Source organism: Talpa occidentalis, unplaced genomic scaffold (genome assembly GCF_014898055.3).
Source record: "Talpa occidentalis isolate TD23 unplaced genomic scaffold, MPIMG_talOcc4v2.1 talOcc4.13, whole genome shotgun sequence".
Taxonomy (NCBI): Eukaryota; Metazoa; Chordata; class Mammalia; order Eulipotyphla; family Talpidae; genus Talpa; species Talpa occidentalis.
Window position 1 is genome coordinate 69747726 of NW_023601322.1, and position 24290 is coordinate 69772015.

Sequence of the window (24290 nt, forward strand, 5' to 3'; positions counted from 1 at the left end):
TTTCAAAATTATTCTTGCTTAAAGGAAAATGAAGAAGACAAGTAAATAGATCTGCTTAAACTTCTGTTTTTTTTTAAGCTTATAAGAAATTCCGTCTTTGGGGAATTGTGTGTACTACCTTTCTTTTCTTTGAATTATGTTTTAGTTCAGAAATTTATTTTTAAATAAAATTAATGGCTGCTCAAAATGATAGGATACGTACTTCTGTGTTGTTCATTTTCTTCGTTTCCAAGATGATTTGACCTATAAAAAACTGATGTCAGTTTGACCTAATGTTTTTATCTTGACTCTTCTAGAGTTGGCAGGGTATGCCTTGATTTTTTTATATTGTGGTATAATTTTCTGGTATTTCTATTATCCTGCAGCTTCTTCATGTATGCTGTAAAATACCCATATGTCATATGTATTGCACTGTATTTTTGTTTTCTTAAGAAGCACTAGAAAATTGACTTTTATGTACGTTTTACGTAAATAGAATGGTTGCTAAGTAACAGGAGAAAATATTGAATTCTGCAGATTTGGAAGAATCTTATAGATGGAAAAGAGAATACTAGCGCATTGAAAACAATATTCTTAAAAAAATGGGGTAGTGAATATTGAGAGACAGGGATGTTTATGTAATTAACTTGGCCCATATTGTTAATTATTAGAATTAACTTTTTAAAATCTATTTTTGTTACTTTTCTGAGTTATAAGTGGGTTGCAAGTAACAAAAGAACAGATACCTGAAAGTGTGTTTTCTTTAAAGCAGTTTTGATAACTTACTCCATTTGTGAGACTGTGTTAAAAAGGTACTTGAGTGAAAATAAGATCTGAAATGTGTTAAAATTTGGTTGTAATTTTAGGTGGACCTGACTCAAATGCTGCTAATTTTTAATCTATACGTTTAAACATGTGGGCATATTTGGCCCATACAGGCAGTGCTTTAGTTTTTCTCCTGATTTTAACACTTGAAAGCAGCAAGTTTACCTAGCACTCTCTTCTTTGTGAAATTTCATATCCTTAATGCAAGTATTTGGCTTTAGAATCTTTTCTAGGTAGGAGAGATTTTTATTAATAGTGTGAGAAATATGACTAGAGATGATGAATAGGGAGTGTTTGAGAAATGACCCAGAGTCAGTGGACATGTTCTTTGTATGGGATCCTTAAGTGAATGAGAATCCACTAGAGTGGTTTGAAGATGTAGGTGGTAATTATGTTTCTTTATACGTTTGAGAAGGCAGGTAGCAGCGTTCTCCAAAAGCTGGAGTCTGGAGAGCAGGCATTTCACGAGCCTCTAGAGAAGGGAGGTACAGCAGTCAAAGAAAGAAGAGATGTAAGTATGGTTGAGGGTTTTCCATAAGTGGAGTTGATGCAGCTGTATATATAGGATAGGGACAGAATGACTTATGAACAGTTTAGTATGTTGATGAGCAGAAGGTCATGTTGACAAGGAGAGGATCAAGAAATAGTTTCTTTTAGAAATAGCTGTGGGGTGAGAGCGCATTTTTTTCTAAGCAATGTTTATACGTCCCCAAACTAAAATGGTCTATTTTTACTGTAGGAAGTTATGTTGGGAGGCCTTGGGTGGGGGGAGAAGAAAAATCCATAGACTATTAGTCATGTCATATCTTAGTTAATTATTGGTGAAAATACTGGCGAGTGTCAATTAATTTACAGAGTGTTTATTGAATATGATATATATAATATAATTGAGTATAAGGCTTTTGTCATTCCTAGAACCATTGAGTGTAGACACAAACTGATTTAAAAAGTATGATATAACATGTTAAATAACTGGATCTCAGTACCAAAAATTTGTGGACTGAATTCTACTATTCCACTGAATGCAGCTATTCTTTGTTGAAATAACCATCTTTAACATAAAAACATTTCTACTGTTGTGCCTGAGCCTTTATTAATCAGCCCCAGTAATTCGCATTTTATACTTTTGGAAACAGTTTTTCTTTTGCTTGGTTTTCAAAGCATTGATTTAATTTCCAAGATAATGATTTAAGTACCTTCTCTTAACTTTTTCTAACTTTTTAAATACTTAGATATATTTGGTACAGTTTAAAAACTAATCTATCATTTAATTTTATTTTCACTTTTGTATATAAATCCTGCCTCTCAGTCAGTAACCATACATGCTGATGATGTTCAGTCTTTTTTATCACTGTTATACGTGATAGGAAATAGATGAGGAATGACATTGTTGTTCAACAGATTCAACAAAACCTGACCCATAAGCTTTATTATATAAAGTAAAAATACATTCAAATTGAGGTAATTAGCTATTGTGTTGATAATGAATTTTTTGAGCCATGTTACTAGTGATCTTGACACATCAGTTGTTGAGAACTCCTGCTTTTTGAGTGGCAGACAACTTCATTTTTTTATAAAAAGTGATGCTGCATATGGAAACCATGATCTATACTATAGAGAAAATAATTCTAGTTATAATATAGCTGTTTCTTAGTATGTGTTGCTAAAGAGCTTACATTTATTATTTAATCTTTTCATCTGGCTCTGTGAGGTTGGTGGTATATATTATCTCCATTTTATAGATTGGCCTGGAGAAATTAAAATAGTTGTCAGAGATAATTAAGGGTACAATAGGGATGTAAACATAAATCCACTGCCTCTAAAACCTGGCTTTTAAGTACTTTATCATACTTGATGGCAGGAAATCTGTATTTGTTCACAGAAGTATTATAGTATGTCAAAGTGTAATTACCTTTCTTCTTGTTCAAGTTTGTCCATCAGGATAAACAACACTGTTACATAAGTGATAAATTTATTTTAGGTATGTTGCAATACATTTGGCTGGAATGAGCAGTTATATTTTTACTGCTCAATTTTACTATTAATATTGATTTATTCAAGATGTTAAGACCATTTATGACTAGTTTTTTCTTTGGGATAGCTTAAAAATATAATTGTCATTTGAAAATATTTTGTTGGTGTTCCTTCTCTAATATTTCAGGGTCTTATTAGAATGATTATCTGCTTATGTAGCCAACTGTATAATGTAAGATAGAGTCCCTGCCATAAAAAATTATAACATTGAGTTATGCTTAATGATATAAACAATGAATTTAGATTTTTTGTAAGGTCTCATCTCCTCATGAAAAATTAAATCTGAATCACTTAGAAGTAAGTTGACATTTTCTAAAATGTAGTTATTGACACCTTAGCCAAATTTCCATGTGTTTCTTTTTTCACACTATATTCAGAGCACTTGTTTAATGCTCCTAGAAATTGTAGAGCTCAGTTACAAGCATTTGTAACTATTAGATTTACAAAAACTGATTGGTTAGGAAATGAAACTTTCTTAATGTTAACCACAACATGCATGCTTTTTCGTAGTTTGCAGTCTTACTCATAATTCTAATATATGAATGTAATCATTACTTTCTGCTTCAAAATGTTATAGTTGTCTGGTTTGCAATTTTGTTCTGTGTGGAATAGTTGGCAGTCACCTACTCCATGAGAGGATTTGGTCCTATATGAGGAAATGAAAGATGAGTTGTTTGCATTTAAAATTTGCTTAGAATAGTTTATCTTAGGTAATGCAAGTAACAATTTTATTACATTTTAATACTCAATTTTCTTTTATTTACATAGGTTAATGAACTTTCTGAGGAAGAAGAAGAAGATGAAAAGTTGGAACATATAGAAGAACTTCCAGAAGAGAGTGCAGAAAAATCAAATGACATGCCAGAGGTGGTACAATTAAGGATGACTGAAAACATCCTGGAACCAAATAGTGTTACAGCATCAACAAGGTAGTATTTCAGTTGAAACAACTTTTGAGCTTTTGAGCATTTCATTCAATTGTAGATTCACTCAAACACTATACCCCAATTTTTGTATGCATAAATAAATATATCTTTTAAAAAAATAAACTGCTAGTTAATTGGGTTGGATAGAATTTCGGAATCTTTGGAAGTAGAAATGCTAGAGAAAGATACAGTGATTGAATTGGCTTGTATTTCCAACTTCTAGGCTAGAGTTCAGTTGCATTTATCTGCTAGGAGAGAACTATGGCTTATTAAGATAGTACTTTCCAATCCTTTCATTGTAAAGTGATACTTATATAGTATACTGGGTGAATGTGGTAGGCCGGAGGCACTATTGTAGCTCATAACTGGGAGCCTTGTGCACATTCCTTAGAAACTTTAGAAAATTCAAGAATTCCTCCTAGATAGCTCTAGCCTTAATAAATGCTGTGCTAGTTCTCTGTTAAACTCCATGATTTTTATAGTTAGTTCATTAGATACTTTTCATTACATTCGTGTTCAATAGAATGGTGTGGTTTTTTATAGTAGAAGAAATATTTAAGTAAGAAAGCAAAATATCTTTTTTTATTTTTAAAAGATTTACTTTTATTTATTTATGCATACAAGAACTGGGGTATAGGCCAGAGGTGCCAGTGGGGGGATGGGTGAGAAGGTTCACAAGAGACAGATTCGGGAGCAGAGCAGGCGGATCTAGTGAAATACACTGCTGAGGGGAGCAGCAGGCGAGACAAGAGAGGTCTGCTATGCCATGTGGGTAGCTCCCTGACCGGGGATCAAATTCATATTGCAGTGGCTGATGATAGCTTGATAGTGCTGAGACTTAACCCCTTGTGCCACCAGAGAGCCTCCAGAAAACAAAATATCATTTAAAAATAATTTTATCAAAGGGAGGAATATTCTAGTGTCATTTAAAAAAAATTAAAGTGTGTACTGTACATCTGTTACACATCTCTGTTGACCTCTAGATCTCTGTAAAGTTTTTCCAAACATGTTTGCTATTATGATAGAGTAACATGTTTATTCACTCTCTTGCCCCTGACATTTTGTTTGTGCTTTCCTGTATTTGTATGTCCTTCTTATTTACTTTTCTAATCTAATTTCTATTTTTATTATGTATAAGGTATTTATAAACTTGTTATGATATTTATATAAGACACTTAATTATATTTATATATTTACTGTCATTTTTTTCTGGACATTTTGAGTTAACTTGTCAGAACTATACTATTTCTAAAAAACTTGTGTTTTTTAGGACTTTGTTTCCCTTTGAATTATTTGGATGAATCTATTAAGTTCAAAGAGTGAGCTTTTTCTCTGGTTATTGATAAGTATTTTCAGAATACTTGGAAGACTTGGCCCAGTTTACGTTACCATTAGCAAGATTTTCTTGAGTACCTGAAATGGTAGATTTAAATGGGTATTCTTTATTTTGTTTATTGAGTTATGCTCTCCATAGGCTCTTTAAATATAAACTTAAACCCATTAAAATGAGATAAAACTAGCCAGATTTCAAATGCCTCAGTAGCCATGTATTGTTATTGATTACATTGTAGAACATTTTATTTTATTTTTTTAAGGATTTATTTATACAAGAACTGGGGTACAGGCCAGAGGTGTGGTGGTGGTGAGAGGATTCACTAGAGACAGAACAGGCAGATTGACTGAAATACACTTGCTGAGGGGAGCAGTGGGCGAGTCAGGAGAGATCTGCCGTGCCATGTGAGTAGCTCCCTGGCCGGGGATTGAATTCGTGCTGCAGTGGCTGCGGATTGCTTCATAGGTTGTGTCTAGCCCCTTGCGCCACCAGGGAGGCCCTGTAGAACATTTTAATATTGCAAACATTTTTATTTTCCTTTTCTTTTTTTTTTTTTTAAAGATTTATTCATGCACACAGGAGCTGGGGTATAGGCCAGAGGTGTGGGGGGTGAGAAGATTCACCGAAGACAGAGTAGGGAGCACAGCTGGCAGAGTGACTGAAGTACACTCCTGAGGGAAGCAGCGGGCGAGTCAGGAGAGGTCTACTGTGCCATGTGGGTTGCTCCCTGGCTGGCTGGGGATCGAACTGGTGCTGCAGTGGCTGCAGATAGCTTCATAAGTTGCGTCTTAACCCCTTGTGCCACCAGGGAGGCCCTGCAAACATTTCTTTTGGATAGTGCAGGTTGGGGTAAATTCATTAGGTATTTTTGTTTAACTGTCAGCATGGTTAAATATTGTTTTGTTTATTTTGTTATGCAAGTCCTAGTTCTGGTTTCTCTATCAGACAAGTTATTTCCAGACTCAACTTCTGTATTTTAGTCACATTATTAGGTTTCTAATCTAGTTAGCTACTTTCCCACTAGCCAAATTAATCTTGCTGATACTGAAACATGGAAATGATACTTGTTAAACAAATACACAGAATTATTTAAATAGTGGACCCCCCTGGTAGTACAAGGGATTAAGCACAGCACTTGAAGCTGTCTGTACCCTCAGCAGCATGAGTTCGATCCCAGCTGACTGGGGAGATTCCCACATGGCGCAACAGACCTCCCCTGTCTTGCCTGCTGCTTCCCTCAGCAGTGTATTTTGGTCAGTCTGCCTGTTCTGCTCCCTACTCTGTCTCTGATGAATCCTCTCACCTCGCTGCGCCTCTGGCCTGCACCCCAGTTCTTGTATGCATAAATAAATAAATCTTTTTTTTTTAAAGAATTGTTTAAATAGAGTTTTTTTTTAAGATTTTATTTATTTATTTATGCATACAAGAACTGGGGTACAGTCCAGAGGTGTGGAGGTGAGAGGATTCATGAGAGACAGAGTGGGGAGCAGAACAGGCAGATCGACTGAAATTCACTGCTGAGGGAAGCAGCGGGTGAGTCAGGGGAGGTCTGCTGTGCCATGTGGGTATCTCCCTGGCTGCGGATTGAACTCGTGCTGCAGCGTCTGCGGATAGCTTCATAGTTGTGTCTTAACCCCTTGTGCCACCAGGGAGGCCCTTAAATAGAGTTTTAAATGCTTGCAACTGTAGTTTTTTCTTTGATCATCTGTCTAATTTTATACAGAATTTTCCTTGCCTTCAACAATTTTTTTAGATAGATTCATTGGAGATTTGTTAATTGTCAGGATTCCTTTATTGCAAGTCATGGAAACAGACCTCGCTTAAAAGAAAGAAAAAGCAAGACTTTTATTAGAAGAATGCTGGGTAGGTTATAGTGAAAAGGGAAAGCAGAGGTAGGAACATGAATAGCTCTGGAAAATTTAGAAACAGAGTCATGGAATAATCTCTTTAGCATGTGGCTATTTCTGTGAGAGTTCCAACTCTCTCTTTCCATCTGCCATTCTGCTCAAAATAATATTCCTGTGGGTGGCAGGGGGGAGTGTGTGGCCTGAATTAGGTCAGGTGTCTGTGCTGCGTCCAGGGTAGTGCTGCTCGTTGTATTTATGCATACGCCAAGACCATTGGATAGAGGATGGCGTTTGTGAAAGAAAAATGGGGCTGTTGGGCCTCCCTGGTGGTGCAAGGGTTAAGCACCACACTATGAAGCAATCCACAGCCTCTGCAGCACAAGTATGATACCCGGCCAGCCAGGGAGAAACACACATGGCACAGCAGACCTCTCCTGTCTTGCCCGCGGCTCCCCTCGGCAGTGTATTTCAGTCAGTCTGCCTGTTCTGTTCCCCACTCTGCCTCTGGTAGATCCTCTCACCCCCCACATCTCTGGCCTGTACCCCAGCTCTTGTATGCATAAATAAATAAATCTTTAAAAAAAAAAAAAAAGAAAAATGGGGCTGTTATCAAAAGAAAGGAGTAGAGCTATCAGGCAGTAGAAACAGATATGTGTACTACAGTGGTCTTCTAGGTTTATATTTATGTAGATTTAGATTTATAAATCTGTATTTCTTATAAATCTGCATTTATTAATCTAAATCTAAAATGATATTTATAAATTTGGGTTAATATTTATACATTAATCTTTTATTTTAGTTTTGAGTTTTGATTGCAAAAAGGTAAAACATATCATCTATGATAATGGATAAAATTGGATGAAATTAAAGTAGGGGAGAGATATCCCTATAGGGTATAGGACTTAGCATATGGGAGCTCTTTATGCATTTGTTTTAGGACATTAATTGTTATAGTATTGCATGAAACTAGAAATTGAACTTTTGGTAACTTAATGTTTTATTTTTTTTTTTGAGTTTTTATGTGGATAGTTAGAAAAATAAGGGAAGTAAACATATTTTGATGGTTTAAATTAGCAGTTCTCAAACTTGTTGATCTCAGACATACTCTTAAAAATTATTGACAACTCCAAGGAGCTTTTGTTAATGTTGATTATAGAAATAAACTTTTACCAGTTATTTGGCATTAAAAAATTGTAAAATTGTGCTTTAATCCTTTACTAAACCTTGTAATTTATAAATAGTGAAAAATTTGATCTTCCCTTTATTGGACTCCTTATGCTAGGAATTCAGTTTTGTGAGTTCACTGCTTTCTGATTGTTCAATTTCAGGTGTAACTCAAGAAAGAGGGTGTAGTGACTTAAGAAGAACTCTTGAGCTTAGAGCTTTGAGATTGGTCTCCATTCTATGGATACCTTATTATTGAATTAATGTGCCTAAGCTTACAACAAAGACAAGAGAAGTGTGTGTAGCAGTAATTTTTTTCTTTCTTTTATCCATTAAATTGTTTACAAAATATTTCATTTGACAGGTTTTATTAATTCACCACATTTTCCCTAACTTAGTTTAGGAAGAAAACATATTTTAGAGGGAGTAGGAGAAATGTTGGATGGGAAAAAGTAGAATTTATGCTTTGGGTGATAAGAAAGTTTTACTACAGGAAAACATTTTTTAAAAACATTAAAACATAATAGATACTGATAGGTTCTCTCCCACCCTACCCTGTAAATAAGGCATTAGATGTTTTAAAGACTTGTGGTTGTTACAATTTATTGATTCTTTTGCAATTAAGATTACTGTCCATTTTATTAAATTTTTAAATTTATATTTACAAAGTAACATTTCATTTTAACATTGTATCAGTTTCAGGTCTTCATCATTGAAAATGAACATGTATATATGCTAGATTAAATTCTCTGATAAAAGTCCAAATTATCCTTCACCATACCATTGTCACCTTTTTATTTTATTTTATTTTGTTTATTTATTTTTTTATAATATCTTCATTGTCACCTTTTTACCTATAGATAAACTGTAATAATGAGGAGTCTTCTTGTATACTTTTGTCATAGGTATGGGGCTAGTCCTAAGTTGATGGGGAAGTGAGGAAAAGATTTTTGCTTTTGACTAGAAAGTATATGTGATTTTTGTTTGTATTTTATTCTATATGCATATTTGAAACCACTACATATTGTTTAATTATATATATATATATATATATATATTTTACATCATTGTTCATTTTTGTTCAGTATTTGATTTCTCCTCTCAGGTGTAGTCCCCATAAAATTCCCACTACCAAGTCACCTGTGTACCATCACCATAGTCCCTTGTGCTCTTCCCACCCCTGTTTTGATCCCACTCCCTTCTCCCCCCTCCCCACAGAATGTCTCTGGTTTGTGGTTGCTTGTTGATTTTGATTTTCACTTTATTACAATTATTCTCCACCCCTCCAGCCCCCCTGCCCCATCCTGGATTCCTTATTTGGATCCTCTACATTCCTCCTATAAGCAAATCCATTCGTGTACTGCATCTTCTTGATCCTTGCATCTGTTTTTGGGCATTTAGGTTGTTTCCATATGTTAGCTATTGTAAATAGTGCTGCAATAAACATAGGAATGCAAGTTTCCTTTTGGATTAATGGTTTTGTGTCCTTTGGGTATATTCATTCCTAGGTGTGGAATTGCTGAGTCATATGGTAATTCCATTTTTAGTAATTTATGGGTCTGCCACACATTTTTCCATAGTGGTTGGACCAGTTTGCATTCCCACCAGAATTCAAACTCCACATCCTTGCCAGCATTTGTTGTTGCCAGTTTTTAAATATGGGTCACACTGGTGTGAGGTGGTATCTCATTGTAGTTTTGATTTGTATTTCCCTGATTATAAGTGTTGTTGAGCATTTTTTTCATGTACCTGTTGGTCATTTGCATTTCCTTTTTGGAGAAGTGTATTTTTAAAAGGTGTTCTGCCCATTTTTTGAGTGCATTGTTTGTTTTGTTGAGTCGCTTGAGCTCTTTGAAATCAGTCCCTTATCAGTTGTATGGAGTGCATATATTTTCTCTTGATCAATTGGGTGTCTCTTTGTTTTGGTTATTGGCTCTTTTGCTGAAAAGAACCTTTTTAGTTAAATGTAGTCCCAGCCATTTGTCATTTCCTTCACTTTCTTTGCTTCTGGAGATGAGTTTCTGAGGTGTGTGTCATGGGGTGTTTTTTTTTTTTTTTTTTAAGATTTACTTTTTTATGCATACACGAACTGGGGTATATAGGCCAGAGGTGCGGGGATTGAGAGGATTCACCAGAGACAGAGTGGGGAGCAGAACAGGCGGATCTACTGAAATATACTGTTGAGGGGAGCAGTGGGTAAGACAGGAGAGGTCTGCTGTGCCATATGTGGGTTAGCTCCTTGGCCGAGGATCGAACTCATGCCACAGTGGCTGGCATTAGCTTTAGCATGCTGAGACTTTAATTGCTGTGCCACCAGGGAGGCTCTGTCACGGAGTGTTTAGCCTATGTTTTCTTCTATGTATTTTATGATTTTAGGTCTCCAAGTCTTACCCATTTTGAGTTTGTTTTTGTATATGGTGTGATGTAGTCTAATTTCATTTTTTTGCATGGTGGTTCAGTTTTTCCAGCACCATTTATTCAACAAATTATCCTTGTTCCATTACAGTCTTTGCTTCTTTGTCATAGAACATTTGTTCACATATGTGTGGCTTTATTTTTGATTTTCATTTTGCTCCCATTGGTATGTGTGTCTGTTTTTGTTTCGGTGCTATGCTGTTTAAGTTATTATGGCTTTGTAGTATAGTTTGAAGTCTGAGAGTGTGATACTTCCATTCTCCTCCTTTTCAGTCATGAGAGCTTTGGTGGTACCACTATATTTTGAATGGTAATTTTGGTGTGGTTCTGTCATGAATTATGTGTTTTTTTTTTTTTTTTTAAATAGAGGCATGTTTTATTTATTTATTTGTTTGTTTGTTTGTTTGTTTATACATGCACTGGGTACAGTCAGAAGCGCGGGAGGGTAAGAGAATTCACCAGAGCCAGAGCGGGGAGCAGAGCAGGCAGAAGGACCGAAGTACACTGCTGAGGGGAGCAGCGGGTGGCAGGAGAGGTCTGCGCGCCATGTGGGACCCTCCTCCAGTGGCCGGGGAGCAGCCGGGGATCGAACCGGCGCCGCAGAGGCCGCAGGCAGCTTCGCAACCCAGTGTTCAACCGCTGCGCCACCGGGGAGGCCCTGGCATGAATTATGTTAATTTTATATTTGAGAGATTAACCATTATTGCTTTCCTGAAAATGGATAGGAGGTAACAATAGCATTTTATGCCTTGTCCATCTGTTTCAGAAACTTCATAGTTGTAATTTATATTCCTGGGTGTAGTAGTAGTGTGTGTGCCTCATGAAAACAGATTGAACTTTGTGCTTTGCATTGAGTTAGGCTTAAATATTTTTTATAGAAGTTCTAATAGAGTTCAAACTTTTATCCCCATTTCCCAACCTCTTGAGAAGTTGCATGGTTCTTGGGAAGACATTTGTGGATTTTTGATTGGGTCTTTTCTTGTCAGTAGTGACCTCATGTTGCAGCCTGCTTCCATTTAGACTGCAGCTCTGATAATTGCTCCAGCAGTTTTTATAAGCACATCACTATCCTTCATGGTGTTTGAAGTTTCTTTCCCTGATGTTTTTGTTGGCAGATGACATAGTTCAGAATGACTTGCAAGACTTTGTTGCACAGGTAAAGTGATCTTTATCAGAGTTAATTGAAGCAGAGCTGCACTATTTGTACTGAAGTACTGTTTGTAACATTAAATATTTGCAATTGGGGAATAATAGTATTTCTCTGTAATGATTGTATTTGAATCACAAACTAATCGTAACTAGAATAAATTGATGACAAGATTGATTTTATGTTCTCAATATTATGTAATTGTACACAGATTTAAGAATACTCAGCTGCAGAAATGGGGGAATTTTCAGAATGACTACAGTGTTTAATGTTACTCTTGACTGAAGACTTTAAAATACGTGTGGCCCTGGTGATATATTATTCATCCTTTAAATCTGGTCTTCTTTGTCTAGGATTTAGTGAACAAAGTGGCATTTTTTTTTTTTAAAGATTTTTTTTTAATAGAGGCATGTTTTTATTTATTTATTTATTTGTTTGTTTGTTTTGTTTATACATGCACTGGGTACAGTCAGAAGTGCGGGAGGGTGAGAGAATTCACCAGAGCCAGAGCGGGGAGCAGAGCAGGCAGAAGGACCGAGGTACACTGCTGAGGGGAGCAGTGGGCGGCAGGAGAGGTCTGCGCGCCATGTGGGACCCTCCTCCGGTGGCCGGGGAGCAGCCGGGGATTGAACCGGCGCCGCAGAGGCCGTGGGCAGCTTCGCAACCCAGCGCTCTACCGCTGCGCCACCGGGGAGGCCCCATTTTTTTTTTTTTTAATTCTTTTTATGGCCTTTATTTTATGTTCTTCAGATAAATAACTGGATTTTTCCTCTGTTCTGAATGTCAGTGAGCTGATTGGTCTTTAAGAAAGGTTACAATTTTAAGGGTCAGAAGTGAAGTTTATATAGCGATTTTCTTTTTTTTTGTGTGTGTGTGTTTAATGTGTTATTTTTTTTTAATTTTATTTTTATATTTCCCATACAATTTCAAGCCCCCCATTCTGACCCTAGTCCCTCCCCTCCTGCCCCCCAGCCCCCAAAAAGTGTCTCTGGTTCATAGTTTCCTGTTGATTTCGATTTTCACTTTCTTACAGTTATTCACCCTCCTGATCCCTTATTTAAGTTTTCTAGATTCCTGCTATGAGTGAGACCATCCGGTATCTTTCTTTTTCTCTCTGGCTCATTTCGCTGAGCATGATCCCTTCCAGCGCCATCCATGTTGCTGCAAATTGCATGTGTTTATCTTTTTTAAATGCTGAGTAGTATTCCATGGTATATATGTACCACATCTTCTTGATCCAGTCATCTATTTTTGGGCATCTGGGCTGTTTCCAAAGCTTAGCTGTTGTAAATAGTGCTGCTATAAACATAGGGGTGCAGGTGCTCTTTGGAATTGATGTTTCTGTGTCCTTTGGGTAAATACCTAGGAGTGGAATTGCTGGATCATATGGAAGCTCTATGTTTAGTAGGTCTAGAAATCTCCACACAGCTCTCCACAGTGGTTGGACCAGTTTGCACTCCCACCAGCAGTGCAGGAGAGTTCCTTTTTCTCCACACCCTCGCCAGCATTTGTTGTTGCTAGTTTTTTTAATATGTGCCATTCTCACTGGTGTAAGATGGTATCTCATGGTGGTTTTGATTTGCATTTCCCTGATTACAAGTGATGTTGAACATTTTTTCATATGCCTGTTGGCAATTTGCATTTCCTCTTCAGAGAAGTTTCTTTTTAGCTCTTCTGCCCATTTTTTGACTGGATTATTTTCTTTGTTGTTGTTGAGTCTCATCAGCTCTTTGCAGATTTTTGTGATCAGTCCTTTATCATTAGTGTTGTGTACAAAAATGTTCTCCCAGTTGGTGGGGTTTCTCTTTGTTTTTGTTATTGTCTCTTTTGCTGTGCAGAAGCTCTTTAATTTGATGTAGTCCCAGCTGTTTATCTTTGCCTTCACTATCACTGCTTTGGGTGATGTGTCTGTAAAGATGTCTTTGATATGCAAATCACGTAGTGTTTTGCCTATATTTCCTTCTATGTATTTTATGGTTTCAGGTCTTATGTCTAGTTCTTTAATCCATTTTGAGTTGATTTTTGTGTATGGTGTGAGGTAGTGGTCAAGCTTCATTCTTTTGCATGTAGCGACCCAGTTTTCCCAGCACCATTTATTGAACAAACTTTCTTTGCTCCAATGCATAGTCTTTGCTCCTTTATCAAAGATTAGTTGATCATAAATCTGTGGGTTTATTTCTGGATTTTCTATTCAATTCCATTGGTCTGTATGTCTGTTCTTGTTCCAATACCATGCAGTTTTGATGATTATGGCTTTGTAGTATAGTTTGAAGTCTGGGAGTGTGATGCCTCCATTTCCTTCTTTTTGTTTCAGCGCTCAACTGCTGCGCCACCAGGGAGGCCCTAATCAAATATTTTTTTAATTTTCCCCTGTGGTTAGTGCCTTTTGTGTCCTCTATAAAAAAAAAAATCTTTCCCTACCTATGCTATTTTATCTTCTATCATTTTTCCTTTCATGTTTAGGTCTACAATCTATTTGGAATTGATTTTTGTCTCCGGTGTTCATGGTGGGGTGTGAGTATGAGTGAGTGAGTGAGTGTGTGTGTGTGTGTGTGTGTGTGTGTGTGTGTGTAGGGACAAATTACATTTTCTCTACTCGTTTTTGAAAAGTTGTAATTGGAGTGTACCTGCATGGGTCCTTTTTGATTCCTTTCTTCTATTCTTGTGCCAGTACTTTACTATCTTATTTAACTTTATTTATGGTGTTTGAGGTCTGGGGTAGGTGTCAGAACTCCAATAAAATAATACTGTCACTCTAGGAGAGTGTGATACAGGTGACCCCTGGATGATATCCCTGTTTTAGAACAATAAGAAAGCTCCCAAATTCTGGTGAATCTTTACCTGTGTATATTTTTATGGAAATACATTTATTAAATGTAACCATCTTAAACCAGAGTGGTGCACATTATTTATATACATATAAAATCACTTTTCTCCTGTTATTTTTTTATACATCATGATTTCAAAATGGTGTTAACTCTTTGAATCCTAGTTCATTTTATAATACTTATGTTTCTTAAAAATAACTCTATAATGTAATAAAGTATTAATTATATAGACTAGATGGCAGGTCTGAAGATATTTATAACTTTTTCAATATTTTTTAAAACTTTTAAAATAAAATATTGGGGAAAATATTTCAAAGAACACCTAATGGTATAAATTGTTCTTTTTAATCTAGGATAGATTTTGGTAGATTTGATGGTCTCTTTTAGGTATGAGTTACAGATTCAGAATTTCTGAGTTCTGCATGCACTCTTTCAGGACTCTTTCAGATGCACTGCCAAATTGATCTCACATGAGTTTTACTGATATATCTTCCCACTAGCAAAGTATGATATGAGTGTGAGTTTTATACAGCCTTTATCACTATAGTATACTAATAGCAAAAATATATTAATTTGATGTAATTTTTACTTTAATTTGCATTTTTAGTTATGTTGGTTTTTTTTTTGTTTTTGTTTTTCATTCTTTGTAAAGTATCTTTTTTTCTATTTCTCTACTAGCATTTTTGTGATAATCTAACAAGAAGTGGAGAGTAAATTCTTCTGGGAGAATAGGTGGCTGGCTAACTATACCTGATCTAGCTAAAAGGTCAAGAAGCAATAAGTAGATGACTAACAATGGCACATTTGTGAAAGAACAGAGAGAGGATATAAGCTCTACCAAAAATTAAAACATTATATAGTATTTTAATAATGGAGTCATGAAATATAAATAAGTGAAAATTGGAACTATTTGAAAATTTGTAAGATAAGTCCAAAGTTAACCCAAATCACAAATTAAATGGTGAAGAGAGGGGTGCTGGATTTATAAATTTCCTTCATTGCATTCAGATATATTTTACTGTTAATGGATTATAATTAAGTATTAAAGATAAAATAAATACATATAAACTGGTAAGGAATTGTCTAAACTTAGAAATTGCAAGTAAGCTGAGGAAAATGGAACAGGTTATATATATGCCTTATAAAGATTTAACTTTTGTAATTAAATTCCAACTCATAATTGAAATTGAAAATATATAAACAGGGCCTCCCTGGTGGCACAAGGGGTTAAGATGCAAACTATGAAGCTATCTACAGCCACTGCAGCACGAGTTTGATCCCCGGCCAGGGAGCTACCCACATGGTGAGGCAGACCTCTCCTGACTCGCCAGCTGCTCCCCTCAGCAGTGTATTTCAGTCCATCTGCCTGTTCTACTCCCTACTCTGTCTCTGGTGAATTCTCTCACCCCCCTGCACCTGTAGCCTACACCTCAGTTCTTGTATGCATAAATAAAATAAATTTAAAAAAATAAAAAGATGTAAACAGTGGCACTGCATAATATTTTAGTGACCCTCGAAATGCTCCTTTTTTAAAAAAATTATTTATGCATCCAAGAGCTGGGTATAGGCCAGATGTGTGGGGGGTGAGAGGATTCACCAGAGACAGAATGGGAAGCAGAACAAGTAGATTGACTGAAATACACTGCTGATGGGAGCAGCGGGGGAGACAAAAGAGGTCTGCTGTGCCATGTGGGTCACCTCCCTAGCTAGAGGTTGAACTCGTCCTGCAGTGGCTGTGGGTAGCTTCATAGTGCTGTGTCTTTACCCCTTGTGCCACCAGGGAGGACCCTTATTAAATGCTCTTCTTTAAGGAACGTTTCATTTGTCTTTTTTTGTTTTTTGTGTTTTTCTTCACAGGTAAGTAAATACTTGACTTTTAGCTTGCCTGAAACTAATGGAAATAGGCCCATGTTGATTCTCTTCTTTGTGCATGTATATTTGGCTTTTCTCCCCAGCCTTTCCTGATTTCAGAAAAGAAGTTAAAAAAACTCCATTTAATTATGGAAATGTTTTTAAGTACTCCCCTTGAGGAGAATGCATAAAAGCAGTTAGAGCTAAAGATAATACATTCATGAAGGCAAGAATATTGGTTGTTAAAATTTTTTATTTTTGAAACTAGGAGAGGTTATGTATGCCAAATCAGGATGGCTTACCATCTGATAAAGCAGTTGAGTATTTTACTTAGTGACGTGTTTGTTGTAAGGAGATCTGAAGGTTGTTGAGGGATGGTAAATGATATCCATTTGGTTTCTTGCAAAGAATTCTGGGAATTAAAAAAAATATTTTTATTTATTTATGCATACAAAAACTAGGGTGTAGGCCAGAGGTGGGGGGTGAGAGGATTCACCAGAGGCAGAGTGGGGAGCAGAGCAGGCGAATCTACTGAAATAAACTGCTGAGGGGAGCAGCGGGCAAGACGAGAGGTCTGCTGAACTATGTGGGTTAGCTCCCTGGCCTGGGATCTAAGCATGCCATAGTGGGTGTCAAAATCTTGATAGCACTGAGATTTAACTGCTGCACCATCAGGGATGCCCAGAATTCTGAGAATATTAACCTCAGAGACTCATTTCTTCTTGTTGGTTAGTTTGTGCTAGCACATTTTATAGAGGGTCATCAAATAGTTAATTTAAATTTACTTTACAATATGATTCTATCGAAGAATCCCTTGTTTACCAAAAAGTATACAAGTCTTAAGGTTATTGTCAGGAAATGAACGCAACTTAATCACCACCTGGGTCATGTATTTTTGTCCTTTCTCAGATGCTACCTAATTCTCACATAACAAAATGTACCCATTTTATAACTGCACACATAGACATGTAACAAGTGCTATTGTCAAGAGACTAATTCTGTCATCCCATGAAACTAACTTAATGCTCTTTATAGTAAGCCCCACCCCTAATTCTGGTCCCAGACAACCTCTGATCTGTTTTATGTCACTGAACAGATTAGTTTTGCCCATTTTAGAATTTCATATAAATGAAATCTCATCAAGTAGGTATTCTTTTGTGTCTGTGTTATTTTGCTTAGTGTAATGTTTTTTGATATTCATGTTGTCATTTATCAGTTGTTCATGCCCCTTAGGAAAAATAATTATTGAGTATACCCTATTTTTAGGGTTTCCACATTTTATCCACCTATATGATTGGGCTGATTCCTGTTTTTAACTATTATTAATAAAGGCTGCTTTGATTGTGCAAGTCTTTCTATGAAACTAATGCTTTCATTTCTTTTGAGTAAATGCCTAGTAATGCAATTTCTGTATCATTCAGTGTTTTTTTTAAAGAAGCTGTCAAACAAGTTTCCAAAGTGGTTGTAACATTTTATGCTCCTATGAGCATTATGTAGAAAATCCTACTTGATTCAGATCCCCTAAGTATTTTATTCTTAAACATTTTAGTGTTTAAATCTCATGGCTATTCAAATCTCATGGGTTTAAGTTGTGATAAAAATGAAGCTGTTACCTTTTTTTTTTTTTTAAAGATTTATGTATTCATACAAGAGCTGGGGTACAGGCCAAAGGTGCAGGGGGTGAGAGGATTCACCAGAGACAGAGCGGGGAACAGAACAGGCAGATTGACCGAAGTATACTGCTGAGGGGAGCAGTGTGGCAGTTTTCAACATATTTTTTTTACCATTTAGTATTGAAAAATGTTATAGCTAACTTCTTTCTTTGATTACAGTGCCCATATATCTCCCATCAGCATCTTACCGGCCTCTGCAGAGTAAGTAGTATATACTTAATAGAAGATTATTAATTTTTTTAAGTTTTTGCATAAAAGAACTGGGGTGCAAAAGGTGTGGGGGGGGTGAGCGGATTCACCAGAAACAGAATGGGGAGCAGAACGGTGAATCTACTGAAATACACGGCTGAGGGGAGCAGCAGGCGAGACAGGAGGGGTCTGCTGCTTCATGTGTGAGTTAACTCCCTGGCCAGGGATTGAACTGAGGTATTAGTGGTGATAGAAGACTTAACCCCATAGGCCATGAGGGAGACCCCTAAAAAAATTTTTTTTAAGTACTTCTAAGCTACAATTTTGGATGTAGAAATGATAACCATGTATTTATTTTGCTTACTATAGAGGAAGAATTGTATATAAAGTAGCGAAACTAGTTAGTCTGTCATGTACTGCAGTAGAAACAGATGAAAGAAGGAATGCATTGGACTCATATAAATAGAGATGAACTTTCTTCAGATAAATTTTTTGAACTTATGAAATAATTTTTTTAAAGTTTTATTTATACATATAAGAACTGGGGTATAGGCCAGAGGTGCGGGAGGTGAGAGGATCACCAGAGATAGAGCGGGCAGCAGAACAGGCAGACTGGCTGAAATACACTGGTGAGGGGAGCAGCGGGCGAGTCAGGAGAGGTCTACTGCACCATGTGGGTTACTCCCTGGCCGGGGATCGAACTTGTGCTGCAGAGGCTGCAGACAGCTTCGCAGTGCTGTGCTCAACCCCTTGCGCCACCAGGGAGGCCCACTTATGAAATAATTTTTAAGAAGTCAGTGGAACTTCTTTAAAACTTTGTAACTTACAAACATTAACTTTTTTAAAGAAAAAAGCTTACGTAATCTAGTTTAAGTATAGTAGACTAGACTTACAATTTCTTTTATTTATTGGAATGCTGATAAATTATTTTGCTTTGTAAATGTACCTTTGTAGTCTGCTTACATGACTTTTTGTATAGTAGTGAGGAATGAATTATTGGAACAATTGATCTTCCTCACCTCAGTAGTAATAGCTGATGTTATAGTTGATTTGTATAGTGTATCATAAGGGTATATTTAATTTAAAAGTTTCAGTTTCATGTATTTCTTCTTTATGTGCTTTTTATACTTTACCTATTTAAATACCATAGTAATTTGTTTTACATTTTAACTTTTGCATTTATGTGGCCAACTACCCAATTAGGATGACTGCTTCTCGCTAAATGTGTTGTTTCGTAGCATTTTAGAAAGAACAATTAGAGCAGCTGTGGAACAGCATCTTTTTGATCTGCAGAGCAGCATAGATCATGATCTTAAGAATTTACAACAGCAAAGTCTGGTGTGTAATAATGAAGCAGGAAGTATTAATTGTGATGGAGAAGGCTCTAATAACCAGTAAGAAACTTTTAAACAATTTACTGTTATTTATTAAGAGTTATAAAATTGTCTTGTTATCTTATAAGAACTGTATTTTATATAATGGGATCTCATTTTGAGGTTTTCTGAAAATCAGTGTGAATAGTGACTGTATGGGCTATATATATGTTGTACATATGCCTGTATGCACTGTATATATGTAACAATGAAAATCTCATAAACCTTCCATTAAAGTGGTAGGTAGGTAGGTAGGTAGGTAGGTAGAGAGAGAGAGAGAGAGAGAGAGAGAGAGAGAGAGAGAGAGAGATCCAACACAATCAGGTTTTCTCCCAAAAATACCAAAGTAACCAGTTTTCCTTTAGAGACTTATGTTGTATAAAAATAACTGAAAAAAATTACACCTATACCATTAGAGATTTGCAGTGATCTTGACAGATAAATACACTGACAGCTCAATGACGTAGTGCATGTAGTCCTCGAATGAAATGACAAGCTGAATCATCCTTTGCTATTTAAATTGTTTTCCTTCCCCAACAGCCTCTGTGTTCTGTCCCATACCCATTTTAGGTTATTTCCTAGCAGTTGAATTTGCTTGAGTTAAAAATAACTTTGTGTTCTGTCTTGATTGTGATGTTACTCCACAACTTTATCTGACTCATCTTTAAATGGAGGAAAGCCTTATCTCCTTTCTTATTACCTCAGTTCTGTACTTTAGAATATAGGTACTTCTTCTGAGATGACAGTGCAATGATATCATAGTTTTCATATATCATCTTTTATTCTAGAAACAGATGAGGAAGATGTTACAGAAATTTAAAAGATTCATAGGGAGTTAAAAAATTCATAATTGGGTAGAATGATTTTTTATTTTAAAGTTGTAGATTTTAAAAAAGGCCAAATATGTCTAGCCACTAGTATAGGGTTTCATTGTCCTTAGCTTAGCTGAAGATCTGAAAACCTTTGCCTTTTCTCAGATAGTATCCTTATTTTTAACTCTGGGGAAATAATTCATGTGGTATCATCTTTGTAAACAAAAACCTGCAGTGTTTCACATGTTATAAATTATGTAAAATATACAGTTGGAAGCTATTCCTATTGTACTTGATGTTTTAGAAACTGTAGTATCTAGTAGTAGACTTTTATTTTAATCAGAACAAATTACTGTGGTCATTAGTATGCTTGGGAGTATGCTTATAAGAGAGAAGTCATTATTTTGGTGCATGGGTTAATTTTTAAAGCCATTTATTTGCCTTAGGAAAATTTCAAAGGAGTTGGCAAACAAGGTAGATCACTTGTACAACATTCATTGCAGAGAAAAAAGTTAACTCAGTAATCTAACTTGACAAAATAAAGAGTGGATTTTTATTTAAAAAATATACCTTTTCTTCAACAGGCAAAAGTTTTAGGTAATTAATGATATTTGTTTGAAAGGTTTTACATATTCAACATTTGGCCTGATCTGACTTTTTAATCTTCGTTATTAGGGTTGATATTGCTGATGATATTATTAATGCCAGTGAAAGTAGCAGAGACTGTTCAGAACCTGTGACTAACACGAATTTAGACAATGAAATTATGCAGCAAGATTTTGTATTTGAGGATGAAGAAAATAACCAGGTAAGAAATGCCAAGAGTAAAAAAATGTGTTTGCTGTGCTAAATGTCTATATCTGATTACTTCATTTGTCCTTTTGACATTGGAAATCGTAGTTTAGTATCTCTGCTGACATACATATTTGTCTTAACTAAAAGTCCTAAGAGTTCACACTGCTCAGTAGAGGTCAGGAACCATCATTATGTAGGGAAGAAGGTATAAAATAAAATTATTTAAGAATATTTTCCTGCAAAGAAACAAATTACCATGTCAGCTTGGGTGGTTGTGGTTTTATGGTTGAATTTTGTTCGTTTTAAAGGCTTTTTATATTTTCTGGGTTTTTTCCTGAAGAATGTGGTGTCTTTTCATAATGAGAAAAATCGCAAACTTCACTTTAAAAATGACCCATTTTATAGAAGGTGCAGATGCTTGCAACAGGGAAGACCAAATCACAGGCTTATTAAGAGGGAAGAACTACGGTGTCTATCATGGTGGCTTTTATAGTTTGGTCAGTTAATAAACATACTTGACTGCTTTCAAATTGGGGGAAACAAACCAAATTATTTTCACTGTCACAATTGTTAGTAGCACTGTTTTTAAAATAACACATTTTCACACACACACACACACACACACACACACATAACAAATATGTGTGTATGTGTATAAAGCAGCATCTTTAAGCATGTTGAGTTTTGGTAACACGTTTTAAATTAAGATATTAGTAGATAAGGAAGTTTCTTCAGTGTATTTGCATTCTAAACCATAAATTAAGCTGGTATATTAAGGCTGTTTTTGGTTACTGTACATATAAGTGGGGGTAGGGTGGGGAATGGTTAATACTATGTTAGAGGATTATTAAAAATATCAGAAGTAAAAATATAAAATTACGTATTGGAAAACATTTCACATGTTGAGTTACAATTGCTGCTGCTGTTTTCATTGGTATATTCAATTAATCTTTTTTATCTGTTCATGGTTATTGCATCTATAATTATCTCCTTGCCTTTTCCTGAATTGTCAGTTTGTTTGTCTGCTGGATCATTTCCATCAGTGTAAGATACCTGTATTATTCCTTTGCTCCACAACCTCACTAGCATTTAGTATTGTCAATGTTCTGGATTTTAGCCATTCTAATAGGTGTGTAGTGATGTCTCATTGTTTTAATTTGAAGTTTCTGATGATATATGACCATCTTTTCTTATGTTCATTTGCTGTGTGTACATCTTTGGTAAGGTGTCTGTTAAGTTCTTTGGTTCAAACAACCTTAATCAGGTTGTTATTTTATTGTTAAATTTTAAGATTCCTTGTCTGTTTTGGATAATGGGCCTTTTTATAACTTGTGTCCTTGTGTCCCTTCTTTTTTCTTTTTTTTTTTAACATTTCTTTTTTTTTTTAAAGATTTATTTTATTTATTTATTTATACAAGCACTGGGTACAGTCAGAAGCACGGGAGGGTGAGAGAATTCACCAGAGCCCAAGCAGGGAGCAGAGCAGGCAGAAGGACCGAAGTACACTGCTGAGGGGAGCAGCGGGCGGCAGGAGAGGTCTGCGTGCCATGTGGGACCCTCCTCCAGTGGCCGGGGAGCAGCCGGGGATCGAACCGGCGCAGCAGAGGCTGCGGGCAGCTTCGCAACCCAGCGCTCAACTGCTGCGCCACCGGGGAGGCCCCTTGTGTCCCTTCTTAACTCATTCTTTTGAAAACTCTTCTCATTCTCTTGATACTGAATTTACAGAGCAGAATTTTACAATTTAATGAAGTCTGATTTATCCATTATTTTCTTCATGATCATATTCTAAGTATAGTTCACCATACCCACCATACCCATAGGCTGTCTTCCATGTTATATCCTTGGGGTTTTATAGTTTCACTTTTGCATTTGGTTCTGTGATCCATTTTGAGTTCATTTTTGTGAAGAGTGTAAAGTATGTTTAGATTCATTTATTTGTGTGTGTGAATGTAGAGTTGTTTCATGATCATTTATTAAATTGACTCTCTCTACTCCGTTGTATTGCCTTTGCTCCTTTGTCAAAGATTAGTTGATTTTATTTATATGGTTCTGTTACTGGGTTCTTTATTCTTCTGTTCATTGATCTGTTTGTCTCTTCTTTCCTCAGTATCATGCTGTGTTGATTGTTGTGGCTTTACAGTTTCTAGAAGTCAGATAGCCTCAGTCTTCCAACTTTGCTTTTCAATATTGTGTTGGCTATTCTAGGTCTTTTGTCTCTCCATATAAACTTGAGTCAGTTTGTTGATACCCATTATATAACTTTAATGGATTTTGACTTAGATTGTATTGAACTGTACATCAAATTGGGATGAAGTGACATCCTAACAGTATTGTCTTCCTATACATGAACATGAAATATTTCTCCGTTAATAAAGTTCTTTCATCACATCTGTAGTTTGCCTCTCACAGATCTTGAAATATTTGGGTATAGACCTGACAAAATATATGCAAGATCTATATGCGGGAAACTACACGTGGGGAGTACTAAGATAAATATCATGTTTTTAATTTCAAATTCCATTTACATATGACTTTTGTTTGTCCTGCACTCTTTATGTAATTTTATATGTGTGTGTTTTTTTTTGCATAGAACTGGGGTATAGGCCAGAGTTGTGGGGGGTGAGAGGATTCACTAGAGACAGAGAAGGCTGCAAAATAAGCAGATTTGCTGAAATACACTGCTAAGGGGAGCAGCAGGCGAGACAGGAGATGTCTGCTGTGCCATATGTGGTTTAGCTCCCTGGCTGGGGATCAAACTCAGGCCATAAGGGTGATAGCCTGAGACTTAACCCCTCAGCCAACAGAGGCCCCTTTATGTAATCTCTAATAAGTTCCAGGAGGTTTTTTTTTTTTTTTTTTTTTTTTTTTTTTTTTTTTAAGATTTATTTATTTACTTATACAAGCACTGGGTACAGTTAGAAGTGCCGGAGGGTGAGAGAATTCACCAGAGTGGGGAACAGAACAGGCAGACTTGAGGAAATACACTGCTGAGGGGAGCAGCGGGCAGGCAGGAGAGGTCTGCGTGCCATGTGGGACCCTCGCCAGTGGTCGAGGATCGGAACTGGCGTTGCAGACGCTGCAGGCAGCTTCACAGCCCAG

At 36.2% G+C, this 24290-nt stretch overlaps 1 protein-coding gene across 16 annotated transcripts in view; it reads left to right on the top strand.

Moving 5' to 3' along the window:
• Positions 1–24290, top strand: part of FAM13B (family with sequence similarity 13 member B) — a 90156-nt gene that overhangs the window by 38889 nt on the left and 26977 nt on the right. For 9 of the 16 annotated variants that reach the window (XM_054694353.1, XM_037509233.2, XM_037509234.2 and 6 more), the window contains exons 7-11: positions 1220–1315; positions 3607–3767; positions 18182–18223; positions 19450–19605; positions 21072–21204. In XM_054694353.1, the coding sequence (XP_054550328.1) occupies positions 1220–1315; positions 3607–3767; positions 18182–18223; positions 19450–19605; positions 21072–21204 (588 nt within the window). The remainder of the gene's footprint in view (positions 1–1219; positions 1316–3606; positions 3768–18181; positions 18224–19449; positions 19606–21071; positions 21205–24290) is intronic. The other 7 variants (XM_037509237.2, XM_037509240.2, XM_037509243.2 and 4 more) reach the window with 5 other exon arrangements.